The 15,748-nt window shown below is 34.8% G+C and overlaps 1 protein-coding gene across 3 annotated transcripts; it reads right to left on the minus strand.

The window, feature by feature from the left end:
• Positions 1-690: 690 nt before the first annotated feature.
• Positions 691-15,176, minus strand: LOC138335538 (uncharacterized). Of its 3 annotated transcripts, none has more exons than XM_069284675.1 (9): positions 15,062-15,176; positions 11,334-11,769; positions 10,120-10,253; positions 9,338-9,382; positions 8,257-8,733; positions 6,541-6,663; positions 5,126-5,377; positions 3,282-3,365; positions 691-2,354 (listed from the first exon to the last, which is right to left on the minus strand). In XM_069284675.1, the coding sequence occupies exons 1-9, from the start codon at positions 15,087-15,089 to the stop codon at positions 1,126-1,128; spliced, it is 2,808 nt and encodes a 935-aa protein (XP_069140776.1). In that variant the 5' UTR covers positions 15,090-15,176; the 3' UTR covers positions 691-1,125. The 3 variants fall into 3 exon arrangements, with proteins under 3 accessions (XP_069140776.1, XP_069140775.1, XP_069140777.1); XM_069284674.1 differs by having other exon boundaries at positions 9,338-9,378; positions 10,116-10,253; XM_069284676.1 differs by lacking the exon at positions 15,062-15,176 and adding an exon at positions 13,702-13,836 and having other exon boundaries at positions 9,338-9,378; positions 10,116-10,253.
• Between the last annotated feature and the right edge of the window lie 572 nt (positions 15,177-15,748).

Here is a 15,748-nt window from a genome sequence, read left to right on the forward strand (position 1 = left end):
ATTACAGTATTCAGTATTTCACCCCTGAAGACTCATTCTAACACTTCGAATTCAAAGGTTGGAACAGTTCATTGTAAAGTTTTAGGGGTGAATGAGTTACTATGGCAACAAATCCATTTTCAATGTTTGGAATTCGCCACATCAATACATGTAATTGGGTATATATAGTAAAATGTACTTAAAGACATTCAATTATTATAAATATAATATTTCATAGGGTTAGTACCAGTAATATCAATGGTTAAAATTAAATTTTAATTTAGTTATGAGTCAAACTTGATATTTTTATTATTTAGATTTGAGTCAAACTTGATATTTTTCTGTGTTTATCTGATCATAAAAGATTAAACACTCAATACAGGTGTACATGCATGGGTGCATGCCATTGTCAGAAACTATGGGTCACTGCTCTATGAATGTCGGAAACAACAGAGACGTCGGAAACGAAAGAGCTGTGAATTGACGATGGTGTACATGCAAGTGTGACAAATAACTGATTATAACTTTATGTCATAATTGGAAATCACGAATCACCACTGTCATGATAGAGCTGTGATTCATGAGGTTCCAATGATTAACTTTATGTAGGTATTGAGCGTTAAGCATGACAAGCCGGTAAGTGTCATGGATACATTATAATTCAATGAAAAGAATAACCGGTAATAACAGAACCGGTAAGTGTCATGATACATTATAATTCAATGAAAGAATAACCGGTAATAACAGAATTGATATAAATACAAATTAATTGAAATACGAGCTACAAAAGAAAAATAAACATCAGATACATTATAAATAGCAGTTAATTGATTTCTTTAAACAGTTTACAGACAAAATACTTGAATATTAAGTGGTAATTTAACTAATTTTCCAACAGTTACACATATATACAAAGATATCTGAAAATTAAGCAACTTATTTTCACTATATATGCACATGTAATTATATGATTTAGCAGCTCCATGTCTGAAACTAATCCATGGCGATTTAATTTTGTGATTTTAATTCATATAGTTACCTCAATATGCATATGTTTTGCGACAATAATTTGGATGTAATCAAATGATTACCCATGAAATATTCCAGATTTGATCACACACAAAAGCCAATTTGTTTAAAGAATATTTATGATTTTGTCACATCTAAATTTTGCATGACATAAAAAAGATGCTCATTGATAATAGTGTTCAACTCTTTCGAGATATTCATGAGGATTTTAAAGTTTTCCTTGTCGGCGACTACCCCCGACGGCGTCGCCATGACGTCCGACAAGGTCTTGTGGACTTGGCTGATCTTTTGAAACAAGGACATGTCTAGTGGCATAGGAAGAACCTTACACAGCTCTGTAAAACTAGAAAGCCAATTATAGTACTGCTGGCTAGTGAAGTCTGGACTCGTAACGTAGTCCAGATATCCCCCTTGCTGACTCACTGCCAGGGCTGATCCAAGCTCCTGTTGGTTTCCTTCCAAGGCCGACGATAGTTCTTGTTGGCTCTCTGTTAGTGTTAAATTTGACCCTACTTCCATGGCTGATGTTATCGGTACTTCAGCCTTCTGACTGGCGCGGGAGGATTGAGCGCCCTCTGTTGGAGGATCCGATTCCTGATAATGCACTTCGACTATTTGCTGTTCTAAAGATTCTGGTGCAAGCTCCTCTATGATTTGAAGATACTCCACCGGCACCTCGGATTGATTACTGGCATTTTGTAAAATATCCGTGATGGTGACGACGCGTTGGTCCTTGTCGTCCAGAGTATGGACCTGTAGGCCCTGCTCAGTGATGATTGGATGTATTTCGTTATCGCTGGTCATCTCCTGTATGATAATGCCGTCCTGTTTGGTTTCCACTGTCTGTTTCTCACCCACATACAAATTTTCCATGACGACGGTTTCAACAGGTTCTAAATGTTCACTCGTCGATGCAGATCTGTGTTCCTCTGTTTGAGCCTGTGCGGCCTCACTTTCATTATAATCTGCAGAGGGCAGATTTATTTGAACATGTTGCACCATAGAAGAGTTCAGATCTTTGATGAGTTTCACAATTTTTTTCTGCTTTGAGAGAGAAACAGGGCTTTTGTTCTTCTCATTTTGATTTAAATCGGGCACCAGATTTGTACCATCTTTAAATATAAATTGAATATCGCCAGTATCAGTACGAACCACAGAAACTTCATCTTTCTCGTTGGTATGTTTTCGACTTAAATGAGCTTTGAGTTGTCCTGCTCTTTTGAACGAGTCGCTACAGAGTTGGCATGTGTATGGTTTGACTCCTACGTGTTCACGTTCGTGTCTCCTCTTGCTCGATGGGTCACTGAACTTAGTATGACACACTTCACACTCGTAAGGTCTTTGTCCTGTTTATAAAAGAAAAAAAAATGTTTAGTTATAAAATATATTCATAGATACCGTATACCTGGGTATTTTTATGGGGGTTGAAATTTTCATAATTACACAGAATATTGCTATGATTGCAAATATTTGATCCGCAAAATATTGAGAAATTATTCACTTATATATACCCTAAAAAGTAGATCGCGAAAATTTAAAACTGCTAAAATTGACCCACGTGAATAACTGGTATCAACAGTTTGTCATTATTCCAGTTTTCAATTACAAGGACGTTATGCAATGGGTACTGTAAACCAACTTTTTTTTCGTGTGCGATTCATTTTTGCGATGATCGCGATCCAAGTAAATTCGCGAAAGTTTATCTTCCCGAATTGTTATCTACATCATTTTTTATATTGATATACTAAAGATGCTCCATCGGCGACAGAGCATAAATGATATTCATCCTTTGAAAAATAATTGGTGTTTAATAGTGTATATATATGTCTAATTAACACAAAAAAATAATATGAAATAATTCATTTTGCCTTCGGTGCATGCGCAATCAGTACTTCATTCCATATAGGATAAAGTGCCACAGAATTTTTTCGGGATGCAAATAATATTTTTTAAGTTTTTAAATTACCGGTACAGTAAAACTAGAAGCTCAAACTTTTCAATGGTGGTAAGGGTGTAAATTAAGTAACTTTTGTAACTGAATAAAAATATTAAATCGTCTGCTCCTGTTTTTGATATTGAAAAAATGCCCTTTGTCAGCGGTGAAGCATCTTTAAAAGAATTTTCATTTTACTTTTTACTTTTAAATTCATGAATTTTAATCTTTGTGAGTTGGTTTACCGTATACGGGACTGAAAAGTGGTTTAAGATTTTTAATTTGTTTATGGAATCATTTACAATTTAGTTTTCTACATGATGGGATGACAAGTACTTACCTGTGTGTATAATCTTGTGACGGGTGAGGTCGGACTGGTGAGCAAAAGCTTTCCCACACTCGTTACACTTAAAAGGCTTCTCACCTGCGTAGGAACCAAAGTGTTGTTAGTTTCGTAAACTCATAAATCTATATATTTTTTTGTTTCACCAACTTGTTACTCTATTGACAATATCACTAACTCATAAATCTACATATTGAGAGTTTCTCCGACTAATAAATCTACATATTGAGGGTTTCCCCGACTCATAAATCTACATATTGACAATATCACTAACTCATAAATCTACATATTGAGAGTTTCACAGACTCATAAATCTACATATTGACAATATCACCAACTCATAAATCTACATATTGAGGGTTTCCCTGACTCATAAATCTACATATTGACAATATCACTAACTCATAAATCTACATATTGACAATATTACCAACTCATAAATCTACATATTGAGAGTTTCTCCAACTCATAAATCTACATATTGAGAGTTTCTCCTACTCATAAATCTACATATTGACAATATCACCGACTCATAATCTACATATTGAGAGTTTCATCGACTCATAAATCTACATATTGAGAGTTTCATCGACTCATAAATCTACATATTGAGAGTTTCACAGACTCATAAATCTACATATTGACAATATCACCAACTCATAAATCTACATATTGAGGGTTTCACCAACTCATAAATCTACATATTGACAATATCACTAACTCATAAATCTACATATTGACAATATTACCAACTCATAAATCTACATATTGAGAGTTTCTCCAACTCATAAATCTACATATTGAGAGTTTCTCCTACTCATAAATCTACATATTGACAATATTACCGACTCATAATCTACATATTGAGAGTTTCATCGACTCATAAATCTACATATTGAGAGTTTCATCGACTCATAAATCTACATATTGAGAGTTTCACTGACTCATAAATCTACATATTGAGAGTTTCACCAACTCATAAATCTACATATTGACAATATCACTAACTCATAAATCTACATATTGACAATATTACCAACTCATAAATCTACATATTGAGAGTTTCTCCAACTCATAAATCTACATATTGAGAGTTTCTCCTACTCATAAATCTACATATTGACAATATTACCGACTCATAATCTACATATTGAGAGTTTCATCGACTCATAAATCTACATATTGAGAGTTTCATCGACTCATAAATCTACATATTGAGAGTTTCATCGACTCATAAATCTACATATTGAGTGTTTCACCAACTCATAAATCTACATATTGAGAGTTTCATCGACTCATAAATCTTCATATTGAGAGTGTCACCAACTATTGAATTTTCATTATTTACAGTTTCACCAAATCATAAATCTACATCATATATAGAGTTTAAGCAACTCATAAATATATTTTATCCCATGGCCTAGTGCCATATGTCCTTGTACACTTAAAACATTAATTACATGCATATAGAAAACAATATTTACACATATGAATTTTCATGTGTGTTTATCATAATGACAAAATTTGCCTGTATGAGTTTTCATGTGTTTTTCATATGTATTTATACCAATGACAATATATAAAATAATACTTATCTGTATGAGTTTTCATGTGTTTTTCATATGTATTTATATCAATGACAATTTATTAAATAATACTTACCTGTATGAGTTTTCATGTGTTTTTCATGTGTATTTATATCAATTACAATTTATAAAATAATACTTACCTGTATGAGTTTTCATGTGTTTATCATGTTATTTAACAATTTACAAAGCCACACTTACCTTATGGTTTTTATATTTGTGAATAACAGTGACAATACATGAAACATTATTTACCTGTATGAGATTTCATGTGTGATTTGAGGTACATTGTAGTAGAGAATTTCTTGTTGCACACTTGACATGTGTAGGGGAGTTCAGACGAATGTGTGACCATGTGTCGCCGTAGACAGCTGATCTGACGAAAGTTTTTCAGACACACAGTACACTGGTGAGGGCGTGCGTCGGTATGGCGACACATGTGTTCCTGTAGACTGACGCTGCTGGCAAACTTCTTACTACAGAACGTACACTGGAAGGACTTGATTCCTGTAAATAGGAAACACTAATGAACTACCTCTTCTAAAATGACCCAAATTTAGTAAAAATTAGACTTGTAATTCTGCTCCACTATGATGCATTACAATATGTGATTGCAGTGGAACGTTGAGCATTATAGTGGAGCGAAATTACAAATCTAATTTTATTAGATTGTTACATGACTAATACAAAACCAAAATCAGTTCTAGATATTTGGATATCTTTTTATGCAAATGAAGTTTCTGTGACCTTCAATGATGATCATGGTCATTCAACTGAAGGTTGTCCTTAACTCCTTGACATACGTATACAGAGAAGAGTAAATACAAACCATTACAAATTGAGTATGGTGAATTTAAAGGCCCACTACCATTCCGGAGTAAAATTGAAAGGTTTCTTGAAAACATAAACAACATAAGAAAATACACATCGATGGCTTTAGATAAGGGTAAAACAACAAACAAATGCAAGATTTCCAGCTTATTATATTATAACTGCAAAGATTCATTTCGCTGTTTTGCTGTCTGGCACAGTTATAGTCAACTACTGCTCGGTAATTAGGACGACGGCGGGAAATATAAGACGACCTGCGTTAACGTTTTATTTATTTGAATTAAGTTTTTCTAAGGATGATGATGAGTGTAGTATTAAGGGTAAGTTAATAACTTTTGCGACTCTGGAAAAATATCAATCTCGTTTTACATTCCCATTTTGAAAATTAAAAACTGTTTCGGACAGGTAGTGGGCCTTTAACCTATTGAGAATATCCTTTATCACATAAATTGGTCCATCCAACCGTGTCAATATTATAAATACTGTAAGAATACTCTACACACATGTATATAATAAACCTATTATGACATCACAGGTAGTTTTGACATCATAATCTACATATGATATATATGATTGCATAATTGTCTCAGTATATGGAAACGTTACATCTGAACTTGATTTCATTTTTTTTTTAATTTTTGTCTCTGTATAAAACAGTAGAAAATTTCTACTGTTTTATATAGAGACAAAAATAAAGGTATCTCTCTATTTAGTAAAAGTTATGTGATAAAAAAATCTTACACTCGTGACTTTGTAATATGAAAATCAAACTCGTTAAATTATATAACTCGTTTAACAGAAAATCACATAGCCACTCAATTCCCTCTATTTATACAGACCCATGTGTGCCAGTTTATGTCGCCTGAGTGTCTCATTACTCCTGAAGAACTTAGCACAGTTTGGGAAATCACACACAAATGGTTTTCTACCGGTGTGTATCAAGGTATGTGTTTTCATGTTTCCTGTACAAATCAGAGAATAAACAATATGTTAAATTACATTAATCTGGACAAAGATTCAACCTACAGGTACCACAACTCCCATCCTCAATACCCCAGGAATTACTATCACTGCTGTTATATCAATCCGTGGACTATGTCATTGTAGGAAAACTGAAGGCTCTGTGTGTGACAACAGATAAGACAGGTACATTTTATAATTTGATCCTTTGATGAACATCAAACGAAGCAAATAATATTACAGTGTGTGACTCTCTGTAATCTTCAAATGATGTTTCTAAAAGCCTATGATTGGTCAGTTTTTCTCTCCTGAAGAGCAGGTTTATTTAAGGATTAATTTGAATAGATTTTTTATGTTATAGAGATATAACACAAAAATCTGAGTGTACTCTGAATAACTGCGAAGCGGTTTATGATGAGAGTACACTCAGATTTTTGTGTTATATCTCCATAACATAAAAAATCTATTCAAGTTAATCCTTATAATTCAATTTACTATTTAGGTAATCTCTTCAATATTCAAAATTCATTTTGGGACTCTTTTATCTATGAAATCATTATTCCGTCATCTCAGCCAATCAGAAGCAACGTTACAAAAGGCGACGCCATTTTTCCTTTATGGGCTGATAAAGTAAATTTTTAAGCCAATGAAAATGCTCGTAACAAGCAAAATTGAATTATTATGAAATATTTACATTTCCATTTTTTCTTTGTTATATAACCTTACCAACTGGGAAATTGTTTACACTTGTGTAAATGCAGTTGGTTGTCACACAAGAATACATACACAGGAACACTGACTCCCGCAAGTAGTGTTAATGTGCATCATATTTGGCCTATATTTTTCTGTATTTTTCATTCTTCAATTTAACAATTTGAATGTAATGAATATTTTAAATTATATTTCAGAAAAAAAAAAAAATTGAGAAATATTGCCTCAATGGAATGAAAAAGATGGTGTTATTTAGGAACTATATTTTGTGTACTTTCTGAACTTGACAACATTTCCTGCCAAATTGAAGCAAGCTGTTCCAGGATTCCATCAATTGACCGGCTGTTACATCAACTGAAATAGCCCAAGGGTGAAGCCCCTGTAATAGCCCAGGGGTGGATATGATGATAGTGATAGTAACCCCTGGAATACTGAAGATGCACAAACCCCTGACACACATACCGAAAACAAACTGGTTAAATATCGTATATAAATCAACACAGAATAGTGTCAGGCATAGATATAGTAGAAACTTATGAGTCTAAACTGCAAAATTAGATTGGTATGAAAAAATAGGTACCAGGTAGGCATGAAAAATGAATCAAGTCGCCGGAAAACTTAATTGGTTTTCGGCAAATGGTACTCAAATTTTGTCTTTGATTGATAAACCCATACATCACAGGTTCCTGGCTTGTTTTAAAAAAAATTCATGTTTTAATATTTAAGAATGAGCCAGGTACCTGTGCTTTGATACATATTTTTATACATGTATAAATTATGAAAACATCCAAAACAAGATATATTTAAATAATAGTTTTCATTTGGTAATTACATTTCAAGGACAAGCACCTTTCAAGGTCTGTGCGAACCGCGTATAATATTACCTTTTGAAGAAAAGACTTTATGACATGTGGGACATTTTGCGTCATGTAGTCCTGATGTATTCCGTGTAGTAATGATGCTCTGAGTGCCAGTGGTCACTTTCTCCACCGATATCATTTTAGGCCGACCTCTTCCTTTTCCATTCATCCCTTTTTGTAAGGAACTTTCTGACAGACCATTGCTCCTTCCTTCCGCTCGACATGAAGTGTCTGACTGACCATCCCCCTTCCCTTCTGATGGATCAGGTGTCCCAGATGAACTATCCTCCTTCCCTTCTGACCGACATTGCTGGTTGTCTCCCTTTTCATCTTCAGACTGCAGGACCGTGTTGTCAGAAGCCATGCGTTGTTCTGATGCCTCTGCAGCCATTTTGATCTCTTCTTGGCAAGTTATCTGCCCCTGGTCTTCAGCTGATTCAGTCTCACTGACCCGAATGTCTGACATTTCAACCTCCATCACCTCAACTGCTGGTGGTATAACTGGATAAAGCATAAAGTAACCATGGTAACATTACAAATACGGAATAACCATGGTAACATCACAAATACAAAGTCCCTATTGTAACATCACAATACAAAGTACCCATGGTAACATTACAAATACCAAGTAACCATGGTAACATCACAAATACAAAATAACCATATTAATATCACAAACACAAAGTAACCATGGTAACATCACAAACATAACGTTACCATGGTAGCATCACAAATAGAGAGTAGCCATGGAAACATCACAAACATACAGACACAATCTTTTAGAAACTTTTTTATTTATTTGAAGAGACTAGTAGTAAGTCTAATGATTAATCTTAAGCTTTTATTTTGTTAATATAGTTAATATAGCTGTCATTTGCATTAAGAATTTCTCGGATCAATAAACACCAAGTAAGTTTGAACAAGATAATACAATATATACAATGCATAATTTGTAAACAATTCTGCTTTCATAGAACAATTATATATGTCAATTTTATCGTATAACATTAGTATACGTTGTTGTATATAGCATCCTGTCAAATATGTTTTTTGAAAGAAATAGAAAATTAAGTATAATAATTTTTTTTACATTTGTGACACTTACCTTTAGTATGGATTTCATATAAATGGGGGTATTTTCTTGGCCTTCCTGAAACATTAAAACAGTTTTTGGTGGATCATTTATACTTCCAATAATGATTATCTGGTAGACACTGATAAAATGTCAGTAGCCTTCTTTAAAATCTGTAATGGTTTCCTATTTTAAGTTAAGGAATTCCTTAAAGTTAAGAAATGTTCATGAAACTGAGTCCCGACATGATAAAGTTAAACAACCAGAAGTATTCAAAACTAGTTCAAATCATCAGTATGTGTAACAGCGCAGAGTGTCATCATAGGTGGCAGCACACACAGGGTCCTGGCACTAACAGTATATATATTTATATACAGTATAAAATATCAAAGAAACAAAATTTAACAAAGCATGACAATCTATTGATTCGTGCCCTATCCGGGGATGTGGATGTGGCGCAGTGGTAGAAGGCGTAGGTATGTTTGGCTAGGCGATTGGGTGCCGTAGATCATGAGATCGAGGCCTGGATAGGGCATGCGTCAATAAATTGTCATGCTTTGTTAAATTGTGTATACAGTATATATAAATACTGTTTGTTAAAAATTTGTGCCAGGTTCCTGTTGAAGCAAGCATGAACCAGTGTCCACTCCTTCATGACATCAGAATCCTAGACCAGGATCTGCAATCGTTCCAAAGAGAAGTTAATAAGGAGGTTACACAGCCTAGCTAATAGAAATTACTTATATATATATGCACAAGTTTTGGCTTAAGTCAGTGTTTTTGTTTTGAGAAATCATGGCCTTGACTATACCTACCACGCTTGCCCTTTTGTACATATGTATGAATTCTTTTGCTGTCTGGATGTGCCGTCATTTCTGGGGAGAAGTCGCCATCGGTGTCATCATCATAAACATGATCTTCACCGACAGTATCTGGATTTCTGTAATCTCTACAATACCACAAAAATGTTATTGAAAACAGTTTATATTATATATTCTATCTTCTGTATTTGCATATTACAGAGTTATCTGACCTTATTGTACAAAGTTATCTGGCCTTGCCTGTAGGTATTGATTGTGACCTCAGGTGTTTACAAGCCTAACATCATTCTTTTGCCAGAAAATGATGATGTCACAATACCTACCCGCAAGGGAAGTAACTCTGTCATACGTAACTGTCTTTGAAGCGCTTTTTCATATAGAACACTACCGTTAATTTTTAAAAAGGATATTTCTGGTTTGAACCATTGAATAGCGCTAATTTGTATCCATGTTAGTAACTAAATCATAATTCACATATTTCCACATTTGCGAAAAAGAATTGACTGCGCTGACATAAGTAGGTTTACAGTACTAATCAATCAATAATATCATATATATATCTTCTAATGAAATCAGTAACATCAATACATTGGATTGAAGACAAAAATCCCAAATATTGGAGGATTAAAGATACTTCACCCCCGACAAACGGTATTTTTTCACTTCACCCCTGACAAACGGTATTTTTTCACTATCAAACACAGGAGCAGACAATTTAGTATTTTTCTTCAGTTAAAAAAAGTTACTTACTTTACACCATTATCATCATTGAAAAGTATTATTGGGTTTCAATCATGCAAATACCATATTAGAGCATGTACCGTTACTAGTAATTATATTCATCACAAGAGAGGCCCTAAACTCTTTACCTCGATCAGTTCCTTAGCAACTACCGGTAGTAAACATTCATTCATAGATTGTCTGCCTCTAAAAATTCACTGTTTTCTTCCTGCTGAATTTTTTAAACCTCCTCTATCAATGTAATTTTTGTACCCCAATTTCAAATTTTATTTTTGCACAGGAAAAGTGTGCAAATTACACAGTTTTTACAATAAGAACCAACTTATATTTAGATGAACTTGGGTTAGAAGTTTTCACTTTATGATGTGAAGTCTCAGTACGTTACCGGGTATATAGATTTAGATGTAAAATACAGACCTATATTTAGATGTGAAATACATACCTATATTTAGATGTGAAATGCGTACCTATATTTAGAAGGGACGACCCTTTGTCGGGCTGGCAGTCTGCCGGACCTTCTCACAGGACGACTGTCTTCTAACACAGCTTTGCCCTCTTCCACTTCTTTCTTTATTACAGTTTTCTTAACCATACTTTTCTTATTCTCCTCCCGTGGCTGAGTAAATATCTGTTGGCTACCTTGACCTTGAAGAAGAGAAATCCCTGCTTTTGGAAATGTTTCCATGACCTCTGACCCTACATTCTGGTTCATGTCCATTTGTTGCATTTCTATGATCTGGATCTCCTGACTGTTTGCATCCTGTATGGGAATTACCTGTATGACCTGATCTGATAGTCCGTTTTCCATGGTAACGCCCGACTCCAATAAAGCCATTGTTTTGATTTGGACTGTGTCGTCGGTTTCCCCATCGGTTTCAGTCGTCAGGACAACAACAGTTGACTCTACAATATATGTATAAATGCCAAGAGTTGTAAATCAAAATGCAAAGTACTGTAAAAATATATACATATACCAATGTAACAGGGTGCAGGATTTACAATAATTTTAATACCTGCCTCTGCCAGGGATCGAACTCGGGACCTCTGGATTACTAGTCTGACGCTCAACCGATCGAGCTAAAGAGAAGTTATCTCTAGCCGAGCGATATTTTGCGGCTAGTATTAACCAGGGTTACATACTCCCCCTCTAGGAAACAACTCGTCCTCGAGTTTCCAGGGGTAACAACGATTCCTTCGCAGGTATCGTGAAGTATCATTCCCGAGTCCCTACATGGGCGCCAATGTAACAGGGTGCAGGATTTACAATAATTTTAATACCTGCCTCTGCCAGGGATCGAACTCGGGACCTCTGGATTACTAGTCTGACGCTCAACCGATCGAGCTAAAGAGAAGTTCTCTCTAGCTGAGCGATATATTGCGGCTAGTATTAACCAGGGTTACACCAACAAATAATTTCTTCATTGAATTTTGCATCTATTTCAGGGTGATATTTGATATCACATAAATTGATCACTGCGAAAATGTTTCCAAAACAAGTATTGTGGAACTGTTTACTTTATATTGCAAAAATGATAAAAAGAATGTGAAATCAAAACACCACAATAATAGGTTGGAATACAATACATATTTAATTTTTGTTTTACCATATCCTTTATAGGCCATATAAATGTATATGGCTCCTATAACAATCCAAAGCACTGCGCCCCATCCCAAATTTTCACAAATTGTCACAAAACAGGAGTTTCGAGATCCCAAATTGACGTGGGTAAAGAACAATTTACTGTCGATTAGTCCCACCTTCCTGTGATTATGACATCACAAACATCATGTTAAATGATGTTGCATAATCATCGCATGGTGGTACTTTACCCATGTTGTTTTGGGATCTTGAAACTACCGTATTGACATCCTGGTCGACATATAAAGAGTAGAAGCTCCACAATGTACAGTTATTCAATTCCTGTTATCCAAACAAATCACACACAGAGCCTTTAGTGTTGCTATGACAAACCAGGCAGATATAACAACAGTGATAGCATCTCCTGAAGTATCCAGGAAAGAAAAACTGTTTTCCGTCATAAAATTTTAAATCAGTGTTAGTAATTCCTGTTATTTCTTTGAAGCTGAAGTGCATTGGGTTAATTGGTCATTTGTGACCAGGGAGCTCAATTGATGAAAAGTACCTCTAGCGAGTGTTTGTAGGATCTAGGTATATATATATATAGGTTTGAACGCCGATCTGGCCGCTACATTTCCTCCTCTCCTGTTACAAAATTGGAGAGCTTATCAATTAATCCCTGAACACACATTGGTGTATGCATAGCAGGGGACTTGCAAACTTAAAACTGTTGCTGTGTCTTTGGGACAAAGTGACTGTTTTCAAGGGTGAAGAGTTGTAGCTGGACTGGACTGGGTCAATCATCGGTGACCAGGTAGCTCCGTCGTCAGAGCATTCAGCTTTCAGGCTACTGTTCAGAGGTTCCAAGTTTGAACCCTAATCTAGCCACTACATTTTATCATCTCATGTTACAAACCTAGCACCCAACTAAAATACCATAGGATCTTGCAATTGTATGTCTGCAAGTTCAAAGACTTTGAAAAAGGAGGGAGGAGTGTAGCGGGATACATGGACAAAGTCAATTATTGGTGACAAGGTAGCCAAGTCCAATAGTTGTACATTGTATTCATTTTCTCCCCTCCTTACACTATATAAAATAAAGTCAGATGCTCAACCATATGGCCAGCTGTGCTTAAAAGATTTTCTGTAGACGAGAGGCATATCGCAGCCAGTATATATCAGGATTACATGTAAATAATAAGTTTAAACATGAAAATATAGCATTAGCTTGTTATTTTGAATCCTATTATTATCACCTTGAAATAATTTCCAGGTTTGCTTCAAAGGTGGTTGGCTAGTTCCTGTGACTCAGAAATAAAAATTTTGAAACTTCGGCCAATACACATGTGGTTAAAGAGACAATTATATTAATAGTATTTAATTGTACATCCGAAAAAAACCCAGTTCTAATGGAAATCAGATTAGTTGGTTATACTGTGATAAGCCAGAAAAGCCCATTGAAGTGAAATGTACGTGAAATGTTCAAACTCGCTTACTGTCTGCCATTTGAATACTTTGGGGTCGGACGACTTGTATGTCGAACCCTGGCCCTTGCCAGAGTAGTAAAGAATTTTTGTCTAGAACTACTCAAATCGCCCTTACAGTAGTATGTTAACATCATTAGTTGCATGTTCTTGTCTAAATATAATTTCACCAACTACTCAGTTGTTATGTATATATAAATGTATTGCATTTGTTCAACGTACAGACTTTGACTCTGGTATAGGTACAGCATACATGTTATATCTGCTTAATTGTATTGATCAACGATTTGGAATTTCAACGATATCAATCAAAATACTTAACAATGTCATGGAATTTTTTCAATATTTCTTGTTGGGTTTCATAAGGTATGTACATAGAACAATACATTTATGTCATAATTTTCTTCATGGTTATGTAACAAAATTAACATCACTGAATTGTCCCTTTAATACTTATGATTAAGGACATGCGTATTGGCTGGGCTTTCAAATCTTTTATTTCTGAGTCACAGAACCTAGCCTGTAACCTCCGAGCACCTGCATGTGGTTTGCTTGTTTAAAAAGTATAATGATGCACAATGCGTACCTAATTTGTATGATATGCATGTATAGATTCAAAACTGGAGGCATATTTTAATTTCTTTAATCAAAAAGTCAATCAAAACATTAGGCCTAATTTTCTTTCAAAACAATTTATATTCTATCTCAAATTTATTGGAGTCTTTATGTCATCTGTGTGATACACAGACGATGGCAGTGTTTCAAACCAACACTGTGAGCTTTAAAACATATCTGTCGATATCAACCCCTTTGGCTTTGGGTAAATCAATGTATTTTAATCAATTACTCAATCCTTTATATTAAGTGTTTAATACATTCGTCAATAAACATGTTTATAAGATAAACCGAAAGTAAAATGTCATTTAGCCCCCTTACATCCTTCACAAGATTGTCCCAAAATTTCAGATCGTAGGGCCTCTCATATGCTTGATAAAATATGATTTCATTATTTTTTCTTCAAGACTTGATACCTTTATATCATTTCTGATGTCACAAAAATGTTTTTTCTTAACATAGTTAGAAGTAATAGAACAAAATATGATAAAAATAACAAAAAACGAAAAAAAATTACCTGCCGGAACTGTACAAGGGGAAGCCATTTTGTTTTTTCACTCGAACGAGCCTGGATAGACAGAAGGTCAACTCGATTTGTGCTCTAAATGAAATCTAGCAAGAAGATTTTCTATGTCTAAGTATATATGTATATATCCTATAAAAGTAGGAGGCAAAATTGAGTTGGGCGCAGAGAATGTCATTGGACCAATATATCTAGATATTTAGTATACACTGCCTTCATATCAAACGCATTCGACTGATTCCGGTGGTTTTCCCGATAAATTCCGAAACTCTAGACTGGATTGCCTCAATCGCAACATCTCGGAGTAATTTCCGTGAATCTTCGGAAATATATTTCCTAAGATTACCGGAAATTTCTCCGAGGGGATCCGATTGTGGATTGTCTGTCGTGTTTTTTTTTCTATTGTTCGCTCCAAAAATAAAACTGTGTAATATAGCGGAGAGAATTACACTAAGGCATGTAACCCAGTCTATCCGACTACATGTACCTTCATCGAAGGAATATTTCCGGCAATGTTCGTTATATTTCCGAAGATTGTCGGAAATTTCTGGGGTTTCAGTGAAGTGTTCACGTCGGCGATGGTATAAAAATTGTCATTATAACTTTTTTTGGACAAAGGACACTATTTGGGTGTTATCATCCTCGATACTCCAGGGGTTCCGATCACTTACGATCTCTACA

Source organism: Argopecten irradians, chromosome 11 (genome assembly GCF_041381155.1).
Source record: "Argopecten irradians isolate NY chromosome 11, Ai_NY, whole genome shotgun sequence".
Lineage (NCBI taxonomy): Eukaryota > Metazoa > Mollusca > Bivalvia > Pectinida > Pectinidae > Argopecten > Argopecten irradians.

Excerpts from the sequence above, each read along its gene's own strand:
- LOC138335538 (XM_069284675.1), bottom strand. The coding sequence starts at position 15,089 with ATGGCTTCCCCTTGTACAGTTCCGGCAG. Across the intron at positions 8,734-9,337 it reads ATATGAAATCCATACTAAAG|TTATACCACCAGCAGTTGAG; the intron begins GTAAGTGTCACA and ends TGCTTTATCCAG. Across the intron at positions 2,355-3,281 it reads TCACAAGATTATACACACAG|GACAAAGACCTTACGAGTGT; the intron begins GTAAGTACTTGT and ends TTTTATAAACAG.